General features: G+C 32.1%; 1 protein-coding gene across 1 annotated transcript in view; it reads right to left on the minus strand.

Annotated features, from left to right (window-relative positions):
* Positions 1-24601, minus strand: part of LOC139519784 (uncharacterized) — a 40561-nt gene extending 15960 nt beyond the window's left edge. The window contains exons 1-12 of the mRNA XM_071312044.1: positions 24504-24601; positions 22067-22195; positions 19847-20358; positions 18859-18920; positions 17689-17753; positions 13376-14593; positions 12949-13044; positions 12018-12146; positions 11371-11493; positions 9217-9291; positions 6511-6635; positions 2484-2573 (exon numbers count right to left, since the gene is read on the minus strand). Of these exons, the coding sequence (XP_071168145.1) occupies positions 2484-2573; positions 6511-6635; positions 9217-9291; positions 11371-11493; positions 12018-12146; positions 12949-13044; positions 13376-14593; positions 17689-17753; positions 18859-18920; positions 19847-20358; positions 22067-22166 (2595 nt within the window). The 5' untranslated portion in view covers positions 22167-22195; positions 24504-24601. The remainder of the gene's footprint in view (positions 1-2483; positions 2574-6510; positions 6636-9216; positions 9292-11370; positions 11494-12017; positions 12147-12948; positions 13045-13375; positions 14594-17688; positions 17754-18858; positions 18921-19846; positions 20359-22066; positions 22196-24503) is intronic.
* Positions 24602-26071: the final 1470 nt, after the last annotated feature.

A 26071-nucleotide genomic window follows, 5' to 3' on the forward strand; every position in this document is an offset into this window, starting at 1 on the left:
TTATGTGTAAATGAATTAATTTTTGAACCAGTATAACAACCAATCATTCACTGAAAGAGAAGCTTTTCATGTTCCTCTCTTTACTCTTAGTCACTTATTCCCCTCAGGTAAAAAAGCCTTAAAACATAATCAACAACTAACCCTATTAACATGACTTTCAACAGGAACAGTAAACAGTGTATATCCTTGGTGATGTAAAACAACTTACCCTATTTACATGACTACCAACAGGAACAGTAAACACTGTATATCCTTAGTGGTGTAACTTCTGAACCATAACTTACCTTATTAACATGACATGCATGACTTCCAACACTACCAACAGGAACAGTAAACACTATTTCTATGGAACAAGTGTTTGTTTTATTTTATAAATACTTTATATACGTTTGAGGTGACGAATTAGAATATAGTGTATATCCTTGGTGGTGTAACTTCTGAACCATAACTTACCCTATTTACATGACTTCCAACAGGAACAGTAAACACTGTATATCCTTGGTGGTGTAACTTCTGAACCATAACTTACCCTATTAACATGACTTCCAACAGGAACAGTAAACACTATATATCCTTGGTGGTGTAACTTCTGAACCATAACTTACCCTATTAACATGACTTCCAACAGGAACAGTAAACACTGTATATCCTTGGTGGTGTAACTTCTGAACCATAACTTACTCGATTAACATGACTACCAACAGGAACAGTAAACACTGTATATCCTTAGTGGTGTAACTTCTGAACCATAACTTACCCTATTAACATGACTTCCAACAGGAACAGTAAACACTGTATATCCTTAGTGGTGTAACTTCTGAACCATAACTTACCCTATTAACATGACTACCAACAGGAACAGTAAACACTGTATATCCTTGGTGGTGTAACGTCTGAACCATAACTTACCCTATTAACATGACTTCCAACAGGAACAGTAAACACTGTATATCCTTAGTGGTGTAACTTCTGAACCATAACTTACCCTATTAACATGACTACCAACAGGAACAGTAAACACTGTATATCCTTGGTTGTGTAACGTCTGAACCATAACTTACCCTATTAACATGACTACCAACAGGAACAGTAAACACTGTATATCCTTAGTGGTGTAACTTCTGAACCATAACTTACCCTATTAACATGACTTCCAACAGGAACAGTAAACACTGTTTATCCTTGGTGGTGTAACTTCTGAACCATTACTTACCCTATTAGCATGACTTCCAACAGGAACAGTAAACACTGTATAGCCTTGGTGGTGTAACTTCTGAACCATAACTTACCCTATTAACATGACCACCAACAGGAACAGTAAACACTGTATATCCTTGGTGGTGTAACTTCTGAACCATAACTTACCCTATTAACATGACTACCAACAGGAACAGTAAACACTGTATATCCTTAGTGGTGTAACTTCTGAATCATAACTTACCCTATTAACATGACTACCAACAGGAACAGTAAACAAATGTATTTATTAAAGTTGAGCATACACGCGTTTTCTATTATGTAAACAATCACACGTGATTGTGTGTCCACATTATAAGTGGTCATCTATTGGTGTTTATATAAGATAAACAGGTTTGTGTTTTAAATATATGATATTTTGGATTGGTCAATATTTGTCACATTGCTTAAATATATTGAGTACGATATTTGTTATGCAAATAGCACGGGATTTTTAAAGCGCGAATAGTTGTCTTGTTTAAGTAATTTAAGATATATTGTCATTCGAAGCTCGTATACTGTTTAGTAAGACAGCTTAGTTTAGGTAAAGACCCCCCTCCCCTCCCCCCCGGATTTAGATGCTAGTATATTTGAAATGTTTTCACGCATAGATAGATAGATATTTATACTATCAGTAGGACATTGTTTATTTGATTATTAAGATATATATGTATATATGATTTCTGATTTTGTTTTTCTATTTTGTAGGCTGTTGTGTACTACGCAGCGGTGTTGCTTATATCATGACATCAAAACTCAATATTTTGATTTAATAAAATATAACAGTATTGCTGCATATGCTGGCGAGCTATTTCTATGGAACAAGTGTTTGTTTTATTTAATAAATACTTTATATACATTTGAGGTGACGATTAGAATATAATGTATATCCTTGGTGGTGTAACTTCTGAACCATAACTTACCCTATTAACATGACTTCCAACAGGAATAGTAAACACTGTTTATCCTTGGTGGTGTAACTTCTGAACCATAACTTACCCTATTAACATGACTACCAACAGGAACAGTAAACACTATATATCCTTGGTGGTGTAACTTCTGAACCATAACTTACCCTATTAACATAACTACCAACAGGAACAGTAAACAGTGTATATCCTTAGTGGTGTAACTTCTGAACCATAACTTACCCTATTAACATAACTACCAACAGGAACAGTAAACTACCAACAGGAACAGTAAACACTATATATCCTTGGTGGAGTAACTTCTGAACAACAACTTACCCTATTAAAATGACTACCAACTGGAACAGTAAACACTGTATATCCTTGGTGGTGTAACTTCTGAACCATAATCTTCACTCTCTCTCCTAACTAAAACAAAGACCACATTTTTTAACTTTTATAAATGTGAAGTCATTGATAGTTGTTTCATTTGGAATCAATTACCCTATCTGCTTAGTTTTTAAATTACTACATTTGACTCTGACTGAATTAAAGTAAACAAGAAGAAAACAAGTGAAACTGCGAGCTACTGCTCACTGATGATACCCCCGCCGCAAGTGGATAATATTAATAGTGTAAAAATATGCAAGTGTTCGGTAAACAGGAAGTTGTCGAGTGATGAATCTGAAAACGCATCACACGGTATAGCTGACTTATAAAAATCCTGAAACCAAATTTCAGAAATCCTTGTATTGTAGTTCCTGAGAAAAATGTGACGAAAATTTTTAACTTGGTTATCATGTGTAAAATCATAGAAGTGTTCGGTAAACAGGAAGTTGTCGAGTGATGAATCTGAAAACGCATCACACAGTATAGCTGACTTATATAAATCCTGAAACCAAATTTCAGAAATCCTTGTATTGTAGTTCCTGAGAAAAATGTGACGAAAATTTTCAACTTGGTTATCATGTGTAAAATCATACAAGTGTTCGGTAAACAGGAAGTTGTCGAGTGACGAATCTGAAAACGCATCACACGGTATAGCTGACTTATATAAATCCTGAAACCAAATTTCAGAAATCCTTGTATTGTAGTTCCTGAGAAAAATGTGACGAAAATTTTCAACTTGGCTATCATGTGTAAAATCATACAAGTGTTCGGTAAACAGGAAGTTGTCAAGTGATGAATCTGAAAACGCATCACACGGTATAGCTGACTTATATAAATCCTGAAACCAAATTTCAGAAATCCTTGTATTGTAGTTCCTGAGAAAAATGTGATGAAAATTTTCAACTTGGCTATCATGTGTAAAATCAGACAAGTGTTCGGTAAACAGGAAGTTGTCAAGTGATGAATCTGAAAACGCATCACACGGTATGGCTGACATATATAAATGTTGATACCAAATTATAGAAAGGGTGGATGTGTAGTTCCTGAGAAAAATGTAACGAAAGTTTCATGGGACGGACTGACTGACGGACGGACTGATGGACTGATGGACGGACAGACAGAGGTAAAACAGTATACCCCCCCTTTTTTAAAGCGGGGGTATTTAAAGCGGGGGTATAATAACAAAACAAATTATAAATGCAACCTTTAGGTGTAGGACCACTTATTAAAAAATCCCTCTATAATCAGCCATTATTTGCAATTTTTCAGCGATCTCTTAAAATTTTCCCGTAGGTTCAACTTCATGAAAACCGTGCATATTCTGATTTATGCATGTATCAATTATCTTTATGTCAATTTTCAACAAATTGTTAAAGTCATGTAGTGACACTTGATGATAGGAAAGTGCCTTACTTCTAAAAATAGCATGTTTCATTACTAACTAGATGTGTCAAAGTGACACGAATGGCCCCGTCTCAAAAAGTTGAAAAATCTGCTATTTCAATTACACATGTGGACACAAATATGATGGTAGTCTCACATATCAAAAATCAGCCCAAAATCTGGAGGCATATAGAAAAAAAGTCTGTATAACTAAGATTTTCAACAATCTTCAAAGTTGCAAATCCTTAATTTTGACAAAAAAATTAGCGGAACGGAACGAAACTTAAACTTGACCTGTAGCTCAACTCATGTATAAAAAATCAGCCCAATATCTGAAAGTCTGTATAACTATGATTTTCAATAATCTATCAAAGTCCATAGCCCGTAATTTTGACAAAAATTAACTGAGCTGAACAAAACTTTAACTTGATCTGTAACTCATCTTGGTTAACTCACATGCCAAAAATCATCCCAATATCTAAAAGAGTTTAGAAAAAAGGTCCGTATAACTGTGATTTTCAACAATTTATCAAAGTCCAAAGCCCGTAATTTTGGCAAAAATTAGCAGACCAGAACAAAAGTTAAACCTGATCTGTAACTCATCATGGTTAACTCACATACCAAATATCAGTCCATTATCTGAAAATGTTTAGAAAACTAGAGGCTCTCAAGAGCCTGTGTCGCTCACCTGTTACTGTATTTACTGATGTCGGCCATCTTGGTTGGTAAGCAGGGTCATTAGACACTTTTTTAAAATAGATACCCTAGTAATGATTGTGGCCAAGTTTGGTTAAATTTGGCCCATAGTTTTAGAAAAGAAGATTTTTGTACAAGTTACAAAAATGACGAAAAGTTGTTCAATACATGTATTGACTATAAAGGACAATAACTCCTTAAGGGGTTCTCTGATAATTTTGGTCAGGTTGACTTATTTATAGATCTTACTTTGCTGAACATTATTGCTGTTTAAAGTTTATCTCTATCTATAATAGTATTCAAGATAATAACCAAAAACTGCAAAATTTCCTTAAAATTACCAATTTTAGGGCAGCAACCCAACAACGGATTGTAGGATTCATCTGAAAACTTGTGAGGGGATAGATCTTATTCTGATGGACATTTAAATCTTGAAAGATTTGCCCTAAATGTCTTAGTTTCAAAGATATAAAGCAAAAACTGCATTTTACCACTATGTTCTAATTTTAGCCATGTCGGCCATTTTGTTTGGTAGGTGAGGTCATCAGACACATTTTTTAATCAATATACCACAATAATGATTGTGGCCAAGTAAGTTTAAATTTGGCCCGGTAGTTTCAGAGAAGAAGATTTTTGTACAAGTTACAAAAAATGACGAAAATGTTGTTAAAATTGCCTATAAAGGGCAATAACTCCTTAAGGGGTTGACTGACAATTTTGGTCATATTGACTTATTTGTAGGTCTTATTTTGCTGAACATTATTGCTGTTTTACAGTTTATCTCTATCTATAATAGTCTTCAAGATAATAACCAAAAACTGCAAAATTTCCTTAAAATTACCAATTCTGGGGCAGCAACCTAACACCAGGTTGTCCGATTTGTCTGAAAATTTCAGGGCAGATAGATCTTGACCGGATCAACAATTTTACCCCGCGTCAGATTTTGGTTTTAAAGATATAAGCCAAAATATACATTTTACCCCTGTGTTCTATTTTTAGCCATGGCGGCCATCTTGGTTTGATGGCCAGGTCATCGGACACATTTTTTAAACTAGATACCCCAAGGATGATTGTGGCCAAGTTTGGTTAAATTTGGCCCAGTAGTTTCAAAGGAGAAGATTTTTGTAAAAGTTTACGGACGACGGACACCAAGTGATGAGAAAAGCTCACTTGACCTTTCAGGTCAGGTGAGCTAAAAAGTGTGTATAACTGTGAATTTCAACAATTTATCAAAGTCCAAAGCCCGTAATTTCGGCCAAAATTAGCGGAGTAGAACAAAACTAAAACTTGATCTGCAACTCATCATGGTTAACTCACATACAAAAAATCAGCCCAATATCTGAAGGCGTTTAGAAAAAAACTCTGTATAATGGTTTGTTGCAGAATGACAGAATGACAGAATTTTGAATTACGGAATTTCAGAATTACAGACAAGGGTAAAACTATATGGCACCAACAACTTCATTGTGGGGCCATACAAATCTTCATTAGTATGTAATTGGGCACATCTATCTTAAAACTGTATTGCAATCAGCCCAATATCCGAAGGCGTTTAGAAAAAAACTCTGTATAATGGTTTGTTGCAGAATGACAGAATGACAGAATTTTGAATTACAGAATTTCAGAATTACAGACAAGGGTAAAACTATATGGCACCAACAACTTCATTGTGGGGCCATACAAATCTTCATTAGTATGTAATTGGGCACATCTATCTTAAAACTGTATTGCAATTTTTTCATGCACTAGTAAATTTGGGCTCAAAATGATCAAAATATATTTCATTAATCAGAAAGTTACATTCATGTAACTTCATTAGCTATTTCTTTGAGAAGGGCTTCTTTTACATATTTCCTATAAAATTGGAGTTGGTTAATTGGTGGTCTGACATCTTTACCTCAGGTGGCTTTTGTGCATTCTCTGATAATTTGTCATCCATTTGAGAATCATCTGTGGGTCTTCCATCCGAGAAAACAACAATTCTTGGTGGTACAATATATCCTCCCATTGACATAGGCCCTCCTGAAATAAAAAAACCAAAAAAAAAAATCTTCATGAAAAGTTTGGAGCAGCCTTGTAAATCAACAGTGTACTTATCTTATGTTGTTTTTCTTTTTAAAGCAATTTCTCATTTTAATCAAATTCTTAGTTTTTATGTGTATTACACAAACTTTAAAAACTTTTTTGTGATGAAAAACAGAAGAAACATGAAATGTCTGTAAAGATTGACTAAAGAACCACATTAAGTTACTTAGTTATATACATAGTATGCCTTTTATGAATTAATATATGTAATGTTGAAAAATTCGTAAGGGTTCCGCGGAACCCAGTGTCTCGCCTACTTTTGCTGTTAATCGCAGACTCAACAAAATGAGGAAAAACATCAATAAAAATTTCCCTCTTGATACTGTCTTTTGATTGAAAGAAGCTTCCAAGTTTGGTAAAAAATCCAGGATAGTTTACGAATCTAATAAATGTTGTATAAACTTTAACTGCAGACTGTATGTAATGTTAACTGGAAGAAAAAGTCCATTGATAAGTAAAATACGGAAAAAGTGATTTTTTTTTTTAACAAAATTTACTTCTGAATAATATCTTATGATCAGAAACAAGCTTCTGTCTAAGTTTGGTAGAAATCCAGGATAGTTTAAGAACATTATAAAAATTTTAAAAACTTAAACCACAGAGTGAATGTTTTGTTTCTGGCAAAAAAACTAAGTCCATTGATAAGTAAAATACGGAAAAGTGGAAATTTATTTTTACAAAATTTTCTTCTTGATACTATATTATGATTATAAACAAGCTTCTGTCCAAGTTTGGTACAAATCAAGGATAGTTTATGAAAGTTATTAAAATTCTAAAAACTTTAACCACAGAGTGAATGTAATGTTTCCTCGCAGAAAAACTAAGTCCATTTATAAGTAAAATACGGAAAAGTGGAAATTTATTTTTACAAAATTTTCTTCTTGATACTATATTATGATTATAAACAAGCTTCTGTCCAAGTTTGGTACAAATCAAGGATAGTTTATGAAAGTTATTAAAATTTTTAAAACTTTAACCACAGAGTGAATGTAATGTTTCCTCGCAGAAAAACAAAGTCCATTTATAAGTAAAATACGGAAAAAATGGAATTTTATTTTTTCAAAATTTACTTCTGGATACTTTCTTATGATCATAAACAAGCTTCTGTCCAAGTTTGGTAGAAATTCAGTATAGTTTAAGAAAGTTATTAAAATTTCAAAAACTTTAACCACAGAGTGAATATTTGTGGACGCCGCCGCCGACGACACTGACAACGCCGACAACGACGGAATGTAGGATCGCTTAGTCTCGCTTTTTCGACTAAAGTCGAAGGCTCGACAAAAATGGTAACATTGAGTGGATGTATGTTAATGAGTAAGGCATGGCTAAATATGATTTGGAATTTTATAAGCCAAGACACATTCACACACAAAATGCTGACCACTGAAACTTAACTGTAATTTTCTAGAATTTTAAGAAAATGTCAATCAAAAAGTGGAATGTGTATTCTTGATTTCCGTTTTTGCTTATGTGCTTTGCCTGTATGCAATTTTGCTTTTCTGTGTTGAAATGTTTGGTAAATTTTTTACAATAAATTTTTAATCTATTGTATTTTGCTCTATTCACTAAAAGTCTTAATGGGCATAGGGAAGAGTTTTGGCTTCCATATTTTAACAAAAAATTGAATTGCAATATGTCTGAATGGTAATTTTCAAGCTTAAGTTGGTCAAAGTTTTTATTTTTTAGAAGAATGCAGTTTAGAAGTGAGCTGTTTTCTGCTTATTGGATGACACATTCCCTATTTTCATTCTCAATATTATTAACTGAATGTTTTTTTTATAGGTATTTCACTATTTATTGCCATCAACAAAAACCCTTGTCTGCTCATTAAGGGCATACGATACAGTTTTGATCCTATATTTAAATTTTGCTGACAATTTGCAGATAGGCTATTTTTTGCCTTATTAAATCAAAAATGTAATAAAAAATATACCTTCACGTACTATTTTTAGAGTATAATGAGGTCCAAATTTTATATATTTGCTCAAAATTCAGATTTGTGGACATATTTTTCCTTTCGACAGAAATACATAACTTTTCGTTTTAAAAGATAAACAAAAGCTGTTTTTTGTTAAATTATTTGTAAATTCTGTTTTATATAAATGTCCTTTAAATTTGTGCAATTTGTTTTTTCAAATAACTCATATCTATCAAATGTTCACGAATGTAGAAAAAACATCCTTATTTGCTGTATATTTATCAAATCAAAAAAAAATCCACAATTTACGTTTTCATAAAAATTGGCACACATAATCTTCTAACATAATCAAACAAAATGGCATTTTAAAAAAGAGGGGTCCATGAACTCATTTTCAAGTTCAATAAGTTTGAATGATAAAAATCAGTTGAAAACTGAATCTTTTCCCAATTAGTCGTAACTTGACGTCGCGAGAATAACAATTTACATTAGCAACTTCATAACCTCCACTGTAACTGTATGGTATGCCCTTAAGGCTTTAATATATAGAGCAAAATTCAAGTATAATTTTATTTAAAAAAAATCTGTCTACAACTGTACCTTTCTCTTTGAGAGCAATACTGCATAAAACTAAAGCTGTATGTAGTGCTGATGCTCCCTCAGGTTTCAATTGATCTACAAAATTATCTTGGTAAGCATTATCTAGTTAAGATTGTCTGTTAATTTTAATAAATTGTAATCAGAAACTAAAGCAGAGTTGCAAAATATCCCATCCCATACGTGTACTGTAGTGTAAAATAAATGGGGAATGATTGCATTTAATATTATAAAGAGATATAACTCAAGAACTGTAAAAGAGACGCTACTCAAATTTGTACTTGATCTGAGGTAATAAGCATTGTGTATATGTTTCATAACATTTTCTTGAGGCAAACTAAACATAGAGAACAGAAATGAACCAGATGCTCCGCAGGGCGCAGCTTTATACAACCGCAGAGGTCGAACCCTGAACAGTTGGGGCAAGTATGGACACAACATTTAAGCTTGATACAGCTCTGAATTTGGATTGTGATTAAATAGTTGACACAACATAGGTTTCTGACACAGAATGAATGTGGTCTAAAAACTTAAATCTAAAAACTTAAAAATTTTAAATTGGACATTTACCTATTATGGTCCAATATCCAAAATATAAATACATGGTTAGATTCAGCATATCATATAACCCCAAGAATTCAATTTTTGATGAAATCAAATAATGTTCAATTTTAGACCCTTTAGACCTCAATGTGGACCAATTTGATAACTGGGCCCAAATATTAAAAATCTAATTACATGGTTAGATTCAGCATATTGAAGAACCCCATATATTCAATTTTTGTTAAAAGCAAACAAAGTTTAATTTTTGACCCTTTGGACCTTAATGAAGACCAATTTGAAAATGGGAAAATATTGTGCAATTGAATATTTCTTGCTATTGCGCAAAACTGTGCAATTGAAAATTTCTTGCTATTGCACAATACTGTGCAATTGAAGATTCTTTGCTATTGTGCAATAATGTGCAATTGAAAATTTCTTGCTATTGCACAATACTTAGTATAATAATTTTGGACCCCGATTTGGACCAACTTGAAAACTGGGCCCATAATAAAAAATCTAAGTACATGTTTAGATTCAGCATATCAAAGAACCCCAAGAATTCAATTTTTGTTAAAATCAAGCTAAGTTTAATTTTGGACCCTTTGGACCTTAATGTAGACCAATTTGAAAACAGGACCAAAAGTCAAGAATCTGAATAAAGAATCTGAATACACGGTTAGATTTGGTATATCAAAGAACCCCAATAAGTCATTTTTTGATGAAATCAAACAAAGTTTAATTTTGGCCCCTTTTGGCCCCAACTTTGTTGGGACCAAAACTCCCAAAATCAATCCCAACCTTCCTTTTGTGGTCATAAACCTTGTGTTAAAATTTCATAGATTTCTATTAACTTATTCTAAAGTATAAAATCCAGTAATTTTTCCATTTGTAGAGGGACATAACTCTAGAACAGTAAAAGTGAAGCCATCAGAATTCACACTTGAACTATGTTTTGTGGTTATAAGCATTGTGTATAAGATTCATATTATTTGGTTGAGGCAATCTAAAGTCAAAGAATGGAAATGAAAATTTTAACAATATTTTCATTTGTAAAGGGACATAACTCTAGAACAGTAAAAGTAAAGCAAACAAAATTTTAACTTGGCCTGTGTTTTATGGTAATAAACATTTTATATAAGTTTGATAACATTTGGTTGAGAGAACAGAAACCGAAAAAAAAAAAAAAAAATCCCATATGTAAAGGGGCAAAACTCTTAAAAGGTAAAAACAACGCCACATAATTTAAACTTGATATGTGTTTTATAGTAATAAGCATTGTGAATAAGTTTCATAACATTTTGTTAAGGCAAACAAAAGTTAGAGAATGGAAACCAATAAAAAAAAAGTAAGCCCCAAAAGTCATTCAGATGTAGAAAATAAGTGCAAAAGTACTTTTTGTGATTAAGGTTCTTTTAATGTGTCATATTATTCTGACTAGTGGTTCAGGAGCAGTTGCAGATACAACAAAAAAAGATAATCCTATAAAAAATTCAGATTAAAAAGTAAAAGCAAAAGTACATCTTGTGATTAATAAGAATCCTACAAAAGCTATATTTTGGATGTCCCTTTCGACATTTCTTTTTACTGCCAGGAATAGCAATCATAAATACTTACATATCTTAGCCACTAGATCACTGTAGTCCATTGTTAAAGGTGATAGTATTTCAGTCTGTGAACCAAATACTACAATTCCAATGTTCTCATACAATTCTCTGTTGAGTGACAACTCCTCTGCATCTAGGTATAATAAAAGATTTTTAAAGCAACTGATTCAAGCAATGTTTTTTTTTCCCATTATGCATATATGTTTTTATCTCCTATTTTATTTCACTAAAGCTTTTTGTTGTAGATTGTTTTTATTGTATTTGATTGCTTTTGTTGTACTGGTAGGGACAAGTGGAATGATTTAGTGTTCACTTGGCTGGTTTAGATCTGTTAAAATTGTGTGTATCTGTCCTGTGTCAAAAGCCTTCAATGAAGCTGGTTGTCTTAAACTGCAGTTAGCCCAATACTGTTTTATTTTGGAGCTAAAGAACCTTGTGTGATTTGTGGAGCTCAATTTTTAGATTTGGGCATAGTGTTTTATTGACTTTGTTTTGTCATCTTTTATCTTTTGGCAAAAGTGATGTCATCAGTACCTCTTCAACTGGTAACTGTATAAATAACTGCTTTTATATATTCTTGTTCTTGTTTTAAAATTTTGCAACCATTAGTTCTGAGATAAGGTCATAAATATCAAAATTATCAATTATAATAGTTACCATTCAGTAAATCTGTTAAAACAGAAATCAACTGGTCAAATGCTTTGCCTTCTGTGCTTTGTGATATATCTAAACAGAGTATTGTATCTATTCCACCGTCAGATGTATCAGGAACATTACTCTTACTACCTGTAAAAAAATAACACAAACATGAACAATGAGCTCTTTGGGAAAAACATGGGCTGTCCACATATCAGGACAAATACGGGGTTAAAATACCCCCAGACTTGCCCAGTACATTTATTTTGTTGCTAGTATGAAATTCAGTGTTATAAAGATGACATTTTAAGTTTTAGGTTTTAAGCCATCAGACAAGGGTTAACTTTCATAGGTGTCAAATGTCTGAGTGATTGAATTTGGTATACAACACACTAAAAGCTCATGTTACAACTGCATTCCAAGTTTGGCTAGCCTCAGTTTTATGTGACAGAAATTATTTGAAAAGTTGGTCTTTTAGAGAATAGATTGTTCTATAATGATATGATTTCTGAAAATGTTTCTAACTTCTCACATGAGATCACTTGACCGAATGTTTTATCCCAGCAATGCTGTCTGAAGAATTTTCAAGGTTCTAGTAAACAGACCCTAATTAACAGTTCTACCATTTCAGATCTGTTTGAGCTATTTATCCCAAGTAGACATAACATTATCTATTTCAACCACCATCTGATGACCAAGGGACACTTGAAGGAATATATTTTTTAAGTGTTTGTACTTATTTTATATTTATCATTCTTTTACAAAGTAAATTACTCCAGGCATATTTTATAAGTTTCCTAACGCACAGTCAATCAAAAAATAAACAGTTTTTTTAATATATATGTTAAATAGCTCCTAATTGAACTGACCAATTGCAAGAAAATTAATAGATAGCACTTGTTTGGGTTTGGGAGCATAATTTAACATCAGTCAAATATACAATAAGTTTTACCTTGCAATGCCTTTACCAAAGTTTTAAGAATAGTGCCAGTAAATGGAAGGTCAGCTGATATCTGCAGTGCATTTGCTTCAAATACAATTCCTTCATCTAAAAGAAAAAACATAATCAAAATACAGAATTTTAAATCAAAGAAAAATTACACTTGATAACATTTTATCATGTTGTAAACAATAAAGTGCCATTCTAATTTGATCCAAACATACTGTGAGCATGAGGTCATTATAAAAAAATCAACAATAATCTACAAAACATTGCCATAAACAAACTGAAGGTGAACTTGGGAGCTCCAGAAAAAGAAAGTATATTTTATTCCACTTTTTAAAATGTCATGTCCTTAATTGTATTAGTGGTGTCTTCATTAAAATATCTGATAAAAAAGAATATGCTTATTTTGCATGTTTTGATAAAACACATATACCTGCTTGGGTAGTTCTCTGAACTTCTGCCAAAATAGTTTCTTCATTCAGGAGAGGCTGTGTGTCTCCACCTAATGAAGGTTCTGTACCATGTGTACTGAGTGGTGACAGTGGTTGAGTTTGCCCATTGTCAAACATATGTTCATCACTAAAACCAGTAGCACCTTCAACTGTTGGCAAATGAGTACTTTCTCTTTCCTCTCTTTCAAGATTTTCTTCATCTGATCCACTTTTTGGCAGAATCCCTTCTTCTTCTGCCATTTTGAATGCCTCTTCAAGCTCTGGTGGAGTATTTGGAAATAAGGAAGAAGAAGATCTTGTTATATCACTATGCATTTCAAATCTGGGATTCTGTTCTTGTCTTTCTGGCCTACTTTGAGACAGTCTGATATATCCTTGTGGTGACTGTGAATGGACGTTATTGACATTATCATCTCTTTGAATTAACCCTTCAACACCTAATCCGATACTTTGACTACCAAATCTTGAAATATCATGAGAATCTTGTGGTTGGTCAATTCTCTGTGTACTTCCTGATGGTCTAGTGAAGAGATGAGAATCTCCACTTAATATTTTGGGTAATGTAGATGAGTTATCATGATGTTCAGGCTGACGACTGGATTGCAAGTGAACATGAGTATTAGATCTGGGACTAGAAGGAGGACTTCTTGGTGGTGTTTTGGTATAACGTGTACCAGTAAATGCTTCTTTAATATCTAACACTGATTTTTCTACCGCAGATTTAACTTCGGTTACAGTATTTACAACAAGATCTAACCTTTTTGTTGTTTCTACTTGATACACCTCAAAGTTTTTCCTAAAGTCCTTCACCTCTTGGGTTAAATCTTGAATTTTTTCTGTATCTCTTTGACCTGACCTTGTTTCAGTCATTAATTGCAATTTCTCTTCAAACATCCTTTCCATGTCTTCCATTTTTTCAGAAAGACCATGTAAAGTTCTGCGAGTTCGGTCAAGTCCTTCATCTATAGCTGTTTTCTGTGAAGCCTGCATCAGCTCAGACGTTTCATTGCTCTGCTTTATAATTTTTTCTAACTTGTCAATTCTTCGCACAAAATCCATCTTGTCTTTTGCTTGAGTATTTCTCACATCAGTCAGCTTTCTGGTCAAGGATGCTTCAAGCTGATTTTTCATTTGATTCATCTGTCTTGAAGACATTGGATTCATCTGTCTTGAAGACAATGGGTGAGGACCAGGCATTTCTGAAAATTATATAAATAAACAATGAATTGAGATCCAGTTGCTACACTTAGCTTAAGCTTGATACTTTCCAGTCAAAGAAATTTAAAAAATTGTCTTTAATGCATAATATCCATAAAGCATGAGCCTTTAAACTTGAACAAAAAACCATTTAACAAATTTTGTATTTTGCATTTCATACCCCTTCACGGGGAGAAAAATCAGATATAAATTATCTAATGTTTGATAGCATAAACAAATAGGCAAGGTACATCAATGAATTACTGCTTGTATCCACACACTAAAATTGGATCAGGGGTTAAAAAATATTGTAACAGATAACTAGCCCAGGACTTATTGGCAGCAGGATTTTACTAGCCCTGTTCGAAGAACTGCTAGCCCATCAAAATTGACCTGCTAGCCCATGTATGCCTTTCAAATCAGAGTTTGCTGCATAATACATGGTGGGTGTCATGTTTTGACGGGGACATTATACACCGTTTTAAACTAGTTTATTTTCTGGCAGAGAAAACATGTTTATTGGTTTTATCGTGTGAAACAAGTGGTTTAATAATTATATTTGTTGTCCACACATACAAGGGAGACCTTTTATTGGCGTGCTCGGGAAAACACTGGCAATATTCGCAGAACATGGTCTTGGAAATTTCATCCTGGCACCACAGCCGACCTTGCCCAGGGGAATCTTTCTGTCCATGTCACTAGATATGTTCTTTTCCGCTTTTCCCGATCGTATTTTACATTTTTTCTGGATGAATTTTCAGCCTCAATAGTACCCCCCTTCATCTACCGATTTTTTGCTTTGAAACTGACGAAGTTCCTGGGGTGCCCGTTCTAATATATTTTGAAATATTTTGTTGTATTGTTTCGTGCTCAATAGTTGTCCGACAAGACCAATACACAATAACCGGTAGGGTTAAGGTAGCACAATACAAAGATTTTTCATCCCCAATCAGACATCTTTAAACTGATGTAATTCCACTCATCTTTCTTTAAACTTTATAAATGAGGTACCAAAAGAAAGAAGAAGGATTAATCTTTCAAATTGTGATAATTTTATTATGACATAATGATTACATAGTTAATTGTTATGTAATTAGTTGCCACATTGGTATGTCCATACTTGAATGAATTTAGCTTCTTTGTTATTCATACCATCCCAAAATATTTTATAGATTCTTGCACAACACAGTTTGACCTCCAAAACTGTGTCTCAGATTTTTCCTATTGTATTTCATTCTCTCATAAATCTTCAATGAAGTTTGCAACACCAATTCATAAGAGACCACTTAATTCTAAATAGGTATAACATTTGTTCTATTGATGTTTTTGGAAATCTGAGACACAGTTTTGAAGGTCAAGCTGTGTTGAACAAGAATCTATAAAATATTTTTGGATGCCATTAAGAACAAAGACGCTAAATTCATTCAAGTGTGGACATCACAATATAACAACTAATTACATAATCATTAATTATGTAATAATTATGTCATCATGAAATTATCACAATTTGAAAGATCAATCTTTCTTCTTTCTTTTGGTACCTCACTTACAAAATATAAAGAAGGATTAAATGAATTACATTAGTTTAAAGATGTCTGATTGGGAGTGAAAAAATCTTTGTATTGTGCTACCTTAATTGAAAATCTCGACAGAAGCAATGTACAATACCCCCAGTTTTGAGAAATCGATTTAGAAAGTGTGAGATATTGCGATCAGTAGATGATACCTGGATACCCTGAGTTACTTGTTCTATTTTTAAAACATGTAACTGTACAACAGGGTTGCGTTCAATATCGTAGCGGCTACGTAGTGCTACATAGATTTTTTGTCTACTGAACAAATAGCTAGCCTAGCTGCTATCAATATCTATGTAGCAGCTAGGCTAGCTACACGTTCAATAGTCATAAATCTTAGTCCTTAAGCTTAGTAGCAGCTACAAAATTGAACGCAACCCTAGACCTGTACAAACCAGTTCAAATGCTTTGAATCCCGGATGACGTAATTAAAACTGATTGGCTAAGATAGGATAGGGATGAAGGGATTTTCCACTATCTATTTTGGAAACGCCAATAATTTTTTGTTACTAGTCCGTTGGGCATATTGGGTTAACGTTTTGATTGCCCGAGGCGCAAATGATCTAGTCCTGGGCGTCGGGCTAGTGGATTTTTTAACCCCTGTGGATATGGATGACAAAGAATATCAGACATTAAATGAGCTGCCAAATTGACAACAAAACCAAGTTTTCTGTATCTTGAACATGTTGAAGGCACTTTAAGGCTTGTTTGACCATTGCCATGTTTTGTGCTTATTTTCCAATCTATTAAGGACCATAACCCCTAAACGACAAAAGTGGAAATCATCAAATTTTAACTTGACCTCCATTTTGTTATCAGTAACAAAATATTAAAATTTTAAAAGTATTGGAAGAATAGTTCATAAGTTAATGCACTGAAACGACATAAAGTGACATTTTCCAATCTATGAAGGACCATATCTCCTGAACAGAAAAGTGAAAATTGTCAATATTGCATATGACCACCATTTTGTCATTAATAACAACATATTAAAATTTTAAAAGTATTTGTTGAGCAGTTTATAAGTTTTTGCACAGAAACTTCACAAAGTGCCATTTTTCCAATCTATCAAGGACAATAACTACAGAATAGTACAAGTGAAAATTCTATAAAACAAATTTGACCTCTATTTTGTCATCAGTAACAATATTTTGAAAAGCATTGGTAAAATGGTTCATAAACTATTAGACCAAAAGGACATAGTACTTAGTAACAATTTCCAATAAATCACAGACAATAAGTTCTGAAATAAAACAAAATATTCTAAAACAGTGTCATGTGTGAAAAAACATCAATGAATTCATTGCCCTTATTCATGAAAATTAAAAACTGTTTTAAAATAAAGTTCTTGACCTAAGAAACAAAGTGATGGTATCATGAGAATGAAATGGGTGTAACTCATTATCATTTAGGAAATAACACCAATTTTTTTAATGTAATTTTTTAAATGAGAAAGATAGCCAGTAAACATGGTAAATGCAATAATGATTGCATTTTGTATTGACTGAAAGTTGTAACAATACCTGATAAACCAGCATTGGTCTGTGCTCCAGCTTCCACCAACATGACTGTTTGTCTCCTGTCATGACTGTGAAATATCAAAAAAAAGTTATATATCTGTCTCATTTTGCTGTGCTGGATATGTTGCATCAACTAACAGACTTAAGAATTTTTTTGTTATTTAAAAAAAAAAAAAAATTAACTTAATTATGTTCCAATGATGCTGCATGTAGCAAGATTTATAAAAAGAATGATGTTTAAATTGGGTTCATCAAAATAATTTATATCATAAATAAATATGTATCTTTGATAATTGAGAATGGAAATAGGGAATGCAGCAAAGAGACAACAACTCAACCAAAGAGCAAAAAACAGCCAATGAGACAACTTTACATCAGAATCCAAATGAAGTGGATTTAAGCAGCTTAATTTCACAGTTTGTCTCTCATCGATGTTCAAAACTGATGTTGCATATAGTTAACATTAAAAGCCAAAGACAAGACAAAAATTTGTAACAATTCAAATGGGAAAACCAACAGAATTTATTTATTATTCTTATTTCAAAGAACACCTATTTAAAATTGAAACATTAGATAAAGGATTGATGTCTAATGTATTTAATAATTTTTTATATTGCAGTAACGCATGTAATTAAACATTTTAATAAAATTTTAATGTATCAATTTTTTTTTAATTGGCTAAAAGTAACCACCAAATTCACAGTTGGCATGTTGTAACTAAGTAGTGACATGCCATTTTGAATAGTTGGCTCTATAAATGTTCAAATACTACAATATTATTGAAAATAAAACCTCTCTGAAAAACACTGTTGTGATTTTAACAAAATTTGACTTGTCATGATTGTAGAAGTACCAGCAATATAATATAAATTCTCATTTATCATGTATATTTATATGACGTGTATGCTCAAAAATCATTTGTGAAGTTTTTAGCGGAACTTTACTTTATTTATACATTTTTTCAAGCTCATGTATCATTTCTTATTTGTAATGCATTAGAATCAGAATAACAATACTGTAGCTGAAGAGTTGCCATTGTCAACTATTTTGATTTGATGGTTGCAAATAACTGTTTTACTATCTCTGCTACACGGTAAAACTGCATTTGCTACCATTAAATCATCAAATCGGCAACTAAAGTATTGTTCTTCCTGTTACATAAATGTACATTACCTCTGAGTGTCTTTTATTGGAGATACTGATGGAGATTCAGTTGGGGTGCTTTCTAGGAATTCCTGAAAAAGAGAACACATGAGAATAATTAAATCATATCATCACATTGGTTGTAACAACATACTGTGATTTTTCAGTCAAATAAAAACTTATAATATTTCAAGAATCCTGCAATTTCAATCTTCTAACATCATACATCAATTATGTATCAAGACATTGTCAACAAGGTTGCATTACAACAAAGTGAAAACACATAGAAAAAAATTTTGTTCATTATATTTTTAATTTTATGTTTTATGTTCTATTTTGATTATGTCCCCTATCTATTATGAAAAATTACAGAAAAAAAGAATACGGTAATCAAAGAATTCCTATAGAAGAAAACATTAAAATCTTGACTAAACAGCATAGATGAATCACTCCTATTATATCATGTATGTGCATTCATAAATAGGTGTTTTTTTCTGTTAATTGTTTTTTTTACATTTATATTTGTGGATTAGTTAATCTATTACCATGATTACTGACTATATACTTATGTTAGAAAATATATATATAAATATATATATATATATAAGCATGAGAAAAACAAGCAAGAAGTTTAATTTTGCTTTATAAAATGTCTGCATAATACATTGTTATAAGATTCTTTTAAAATACTATTTCTATTGCTATCACCTTCATGGTAAAAAAAGAGAGAGACAAATTTTGAATGATTTGTGTGAATGGGACATTGATGACCTCCCTTAACAGGTAGTCTTGAACTAAGTAAGGGGAAAGTCTTCACAATGAAGAATATTTTCAGTTGATGAGATTTGGCAGGTTTGGCTCACATTATAACATATGATCTGCTTTAACAATTTGCAAATGAACAGTGAAAGTTCTATTTGTCAGAAATTAGGAACTTCATAAGCACCAGGCATGACCTTCAGCATGTTCAGTGTTTAAGAGGTTATATATATATATATAGATCATTTTTCAAACTTACTTGCACAGTTCCATAAGGGTCATCTGGAAAACCTCCAAAAGCCATAGATTCTGAAAATGAACTATATGAATCTAAACTCTGTTCACCAATGGATATTGTGGTAGATGTTGGAGATTCTGGTGGTGTTGGATCCGTGAATTTTTCATCCCTCTCAGTTCTCACATTAAACGATGTGTCTGTACTATCAATATTCCCTTCACTCATTTCTTCGAATAGTAACACTAAAATTCTAGAAAATCGTCTGTCCGATACTTCTCTCTTGTAGCTCTCATGCCCTCTTTTGGAAAACATGTACATGTCTAAAACAATTTGATGTGACCCCGCCTGGGTCAAAAGTTTCTGTAGAACTGCATTGTATTGTTTTTTCAATTCTTTCCATAATTGAACTAAATTTGAATGGAGATTTTGACCCTCAAATAATGACACAATGTTTCTATGTATACCATCAAGTTTACTGGAATCTGTGTGACAGGTGGTTAAGGTAACTCTCGTTCTCCAGGATGGTGGCTCATCTGAAAAGCATTCATATGAAAATTTACATCATTAAATATAAATTTAGAAATAAATGCATGTATTTATTATTGGGAATCATAAATAAAGAGAGATAATCAGATTGAACTAATATGCAATTGCAAAATGTGTAAAATCAGTAATGTAATTATGAATGTGAATTTTATTATGGTGAACCTGACACTTTCATTTTTTGCCATTATTAAAAAGATCACATTAATTTCTGAATTTGCAATAAGTACAAGATCAATGAAATAGTACCATATCATTATTGTCTTTCCATTCTTCTATATCTAACCAGATGCTCCACAGGGCACAGCTTTATACGACCGCAGAGGTCAAACCCTGAACGGTTGGGGCTAGTATGGACACAACATTCAAGCTGGATGCAGCTCTGAATTTGGATTGTGATTAAATAGTTGACACAGCATAGGTTTCTGACACAGAATGAATGTGGTCTAATGAACTTAAATTTTTTTTTGCTTTTGAGCAATTCACTATGCTAGTGAATATTAATCCTCTCAAAAAAATAAATATTTAAAGAAATTTTCTTTTTAATTTCTGAAAACTGAAATGAGAAAAATTGAACCCCCCCCCATTTTTTTTCACCTCCCCCTTTCCCTTATTCCAAAAATAATCTCAATTCAAATTTCTAATGAAGTTTGAAACAATAACTACGCATTTAAATACATCATCATAAAATATTAAAATATTAAATGTCATACAGTCATGGTTAAAATCACTACTAATTAATAGTAATTTCTAAAAAATAAATGGGGAATGTGTGGACATAGATGATGCCCCCGCTAGCATATAACGTTATAAAGGGACATAACTCAAGAACTGTAAAAGTTAAGCTGCCAAAAATTGAACTTAAACTGAGTTTAGAGGTAATAAGCATTATGTATACACATTTCATTAAATTTAGTTAAGGGAACAGAAACTAAAAAATTCTTCAATTATTCCATTTATAAAGGGGCATAAATTAACCCTAGAATGGTAATCAAAGTGCTTGTAATCACTGAATGGTAAAGACTGCTTTAATTTATCAGTTGGTAGTAAAGTGAATATTGCATTGTATATTGTATATAGCATTGATTTAAGTTGATTCAACTACTATTCCTGACAAAGAAAGATAACTCCAATTTTCAAAGAAGATTTCATAAAGCATTGGTTTTAGGTGATTCAACAACCATTCTGGAAAAAGAAAGAAAACTCCAATTAATTGTCTTGAAACTACAAAAATGCTTGTTTTTGGCCCCTTTTTGGCCCTTTATTCCTAGACTGTTTGCCCCATAACCCACAAAAAATATCCCAAACCTTCTACTTATGGTATTAAACATTGTAGAACAATTTTAGAACAATTGAAATACTTATACAAAACTTTTTGTACTGACACTAGATAAATGCTTGTTTTGGGCCCCTTTTTCGTAAACCTTAGGGACCATAACCCCCAAAATCAATCTCAAGCTTTCTTTTGTGGTTATAAACATTGTGTTAAAATTTTATTGATTTCTATTTACGTATACTAAAGTTATTATTCGGAAACCATTTGTCTTCAGACGACTACAACGAGATACCAATATACGACCGCAAATTTTTTTGCGGTTGTATAAAAACATATAGCAGCATCAGAAGGGGACAAGAAATATATGTTTACAAGATGACCATTACTGAGAACCCTAAGGATTAGTAAGTCATAGTACTCACCGTATGGCTTTGATTCACTAAGAGTTACTGTTGTTCCATTCACATTTATGGTGGCATTGGTTGGCAAACTGGCACTTTCTGTGTCATCATAACCATACATTTACATATATGGATTTGATTATACATACCCTAAAATAAACAAAAAACTGAATATTTTATATACATTTGTATAAAGAGGTGTTGGTTCACTTTTGTTTGTAATTTGTATAAAGAGAATAAGAATAAGCTAACATTATTTTTTTCTCTAACAGAAAAATCTATTTCTAAGTCATTGGCTCAAATCGTAAATAATAGCTGAAAGATTGATGTTTGCAGTAACTTAATATTGAAGCTTTTCTATATAATGTGAGGCCAATTCTTACATCAAAAATGTTGCCCAATTTGCTTTTGTTAAAGAAAGGCAATTCCTTGGTATCTTTCCTTATAAGGAGATGTGTTATGATTGCCAAAGAGACATCTAGATCAAGCCAGAGACCAAATGATGTTGAGGTATGATGCAACTATTGGTCATTACATAGCCTTCAACAATGAGCAAAACCCATACCATATCATCTATACTACTAAAACAACAAGGCCGAAAATATAGCCGCCATGATGTAAAAACGATGAATCAAAGAAACACTTATTACTGTAAATTCAGAAATTATTGCATGCATTTATTATTGCAATTTTGTCATTTTAGACATAGATGCGATTTTAATTTTTACGATTTTGAGAAAAATCCTATTTAATTCATATAAAATATTTCAAAACCCATACCATATCATCTATACTACTAAAACAACAAGGTCGAAAATATAGCCGCCATGATGTAAAAACGATGAATCAAAGAAACATCAAAATGCTAGTTTAAATTATTGTGTTTACAACTCTGTCGCATTTTTTGCAACAATAAAAACCTTGCATTAATTTCTGAATTTACAATATATAAATAATATAAGACAATGATGTTGATTAAAAATCACACCATTTCACATGTATCAGGCCCTTTTGTTTTCCACGTTATTAATACTACCAAAAATTAAAAAAGTTCTGGGTTGAATCTTGTACTGTCAACGTATATTTGTTCTGCCTAACAGAAGTTCTAATGGAAACTTTGTTATAAACATTGTCATAACATCTATTCCTGTTGGAACAAATATTCTATACCATTTATTCCGTTAGGAACATATACTGTAATATTTATTCCTGTGGAAATAATATTCCAGAATATATTTTCCTTTTGGAACTTATATTATGAAGGAACTTCTATTCCGTGACATTACAAGTAGTACCTGTTACCTGATCTGTACTGCATTCCACCTTTGTCAGAAGCACCACCAAACAGTGTATTTGGGATTTGCTATATACACCAGTCATTAAGAAACCTGATCTTTGTTATTATACAGGGATTAACACTACTTAGTTCATTCATTAACACCCAAAAAATGTATCTTCAAGTTGTTTCCAGTTGTAGTATGAAAACCAGGACTGATTCAAACAGAAAGATTTTAAAAGCAGAGAAAACTGTGAACCTTATAATCAACACAACACTGTCAATAAGAATACTAAAAAATCAAGGTTGAAAATAAGGCATCTAGGTACTTTAATTCAGTCAAGAACGTCAATGTTGTGGGTGTGTACTAGTAATATGCTATAAATGGCATGACAAAATAATGGTTGAGTAATTTAATACATAAAGGGGTTCTAACATGGTAGAGTCTAGGAAGATATTTTTTTAGCTCATTAGATTATAAGGCTGCCTTTAAAGCTAGATATTCTGCAGGTTTAAAATGTGCTGTCCATTACCAAAAAAAAAAAATGCAACATTATTATGACTCCTTGTCCAATCAATGACACTATTACATCATAATGCTTATGAAAACTAATGAAAACTTTATTTAGCTATAATCTCATTTTAATAGTATTTTATAAATGTAGATATGAGAATTTAATTTTGCTTCTTTTAAATAACTTCATAGGGTTGTAAAAGCATAGACTCAAAAGTGATATTTATATAAACAAAAGCTTTTAATACATGTAAGTAGACAAATCTATAATTCACAATCAGCATCAGCCAAGTTCATGTTTATTTATCTTTGGTTAGCCAACCAGGAACTAGTATAACTAAAGAACTTTCTTCAAGTTTACATCATGTAGGTTCAAGTTTTATATGATTTTCAGATAAAAAGGCATTTAAACGCATTGTAGCATATCCTATCATGTCATGTTTGCAAGCATAATTTCTATTGACCGATCTGTTGGATTACTTACAAACATATCGAACTCAGTTTTCATTATTCGTCATTTATAAATAAATACTACAACACTCAACAGGAACAACTTCAAGTGAAATGGTGGGAAAACAATATTTGCAACGTTAGGATGACACAGATATTAAAATAAAATGATTAAAAATTGTTCCCTTTGCTATTTTTGGAAACACGTTGCATTATACCTTTTGTCCAGCTTACTGACGCTCACATAATATATAAATAGGATTGGAAATTTCCAGAATTCACCGATGTGATCTATTTATAGATATGGGACTTCCCGGGTTATGCTAATGTTCGGACTAATATCCTGGTGGAAGAATGATCTATTTATTGAAATCTTTCTAAATAATTATAGTTTCACTTGAATTAAAACAAAGGCTTATAATTTATTTCACAGGTTTCAAATGGAATGTTCATGCTTTAGTATAGACCTATATATATATCACAATAATTTTAATGAAATCAATTTTTGAAAGTGATTTTTCGTACCAATAATTTTGATCAAGGTTAAGGATTAACTTATAAACAATATCAGACAATAGATAGAACAAATTCCGTAATTACGTAATATGACGAAACTGTAAAAAAACAAATTGTCAAAATCAATGTATTTATATATTAATATTGTAAAACTAATCATATTTAGTAGGCATAATTTTTACTGTATAATCTCCCTGGTTAAACAGTTACTAATTTACTTGGATACCCCACTGAATGCTGTGAGTCGAGTAAGTTGTAAACAGCAGAGAAATGCATAATAAAAGATTTATTTTATAAAAAAAAAAGGGGGAAAGTCCCTGGTGGATATAACCCCCGGCTTCCCTTATGAAACTGAATTGTTTGCCGCAAACTTGCAGCAGACTTGCTGCAAGCTTGCGGCAAACAAAAAGTTTGCAGGAACACAGAAAATAGTGTTTGCAGATGTTTGCCGCTAGCTGCAAACTTCCGGCAAACATTGCTGCAAGCTTGCGGCAAGTTTGCAGAAACATCAATGTTTGCCGTAAGATTGCCAGAAAGTTTAAAATAATAAAGAATGTTTGCCGCAAGATTGCAGAAAACTTTGACCATTCAATATGTTTGCCGCAAGATTGCAGAAAACTTTGACCATTCTAAATGTTTGCCAGAACATTGCTAGAATTACACAATATTGACTGGGCATGCTTAGTTGGCACTTCCTGGATGCTAAAAATTTGAAATTGTGGCTAGGTCATGTTGTTTGTGTTTGGAAATGCATTTCACATATAAGAGATCAAGGAGGCATTTTGGTTCAATAATATGGGATAATCAGTATGTAATTGTGTAAGTACAAATGATTCATAGAACTGCATGTTTTAATAAAATAATTAATGTTATCATAATACATAATTAAGTAAGCAACTATATATACATGTATGTGTGATTAAAAAACTAAAGCTATTATAAGTTTGAATTTGTTACTGATGTACTGCACCATCATGATCATGTTTATTAATATAAGATTAAGTTAAATTCTGTAATGCAATTATACCTAGCTTTATACTCAATACATCTTGAGATTTTACCTTTTTCAGTTTTTAATACAGGTATATCATATATAATTATATCATTTGAGAATGACTTCTGCCACTTTTTCAAAACTCAAATGCATGTATGTATTTCCTCACATCTCACGAGTTTGCAAGAATTCTTTCAATGGCTGTTTGTATGAAGACAGGAATTGACTTTTTAAAAATGTTTCTGTGTAATTTGAAAGAGATAAATTGAATGTGTC

The sequence above is a fragment of the Mytilus edulis genome, chromosome 4 (genome assembly GCF_963676685.1).
Source record: "Mytilus edulis chromosome 4, xbMytEdul2.2, whole genome shotgun sequence".
Lineage (NCBI taxonomy): Eukaryota > Metazoa > Mollusca > Bivalvia > Mytilida > Mytilidae > Mytilus > Mytilus edulis.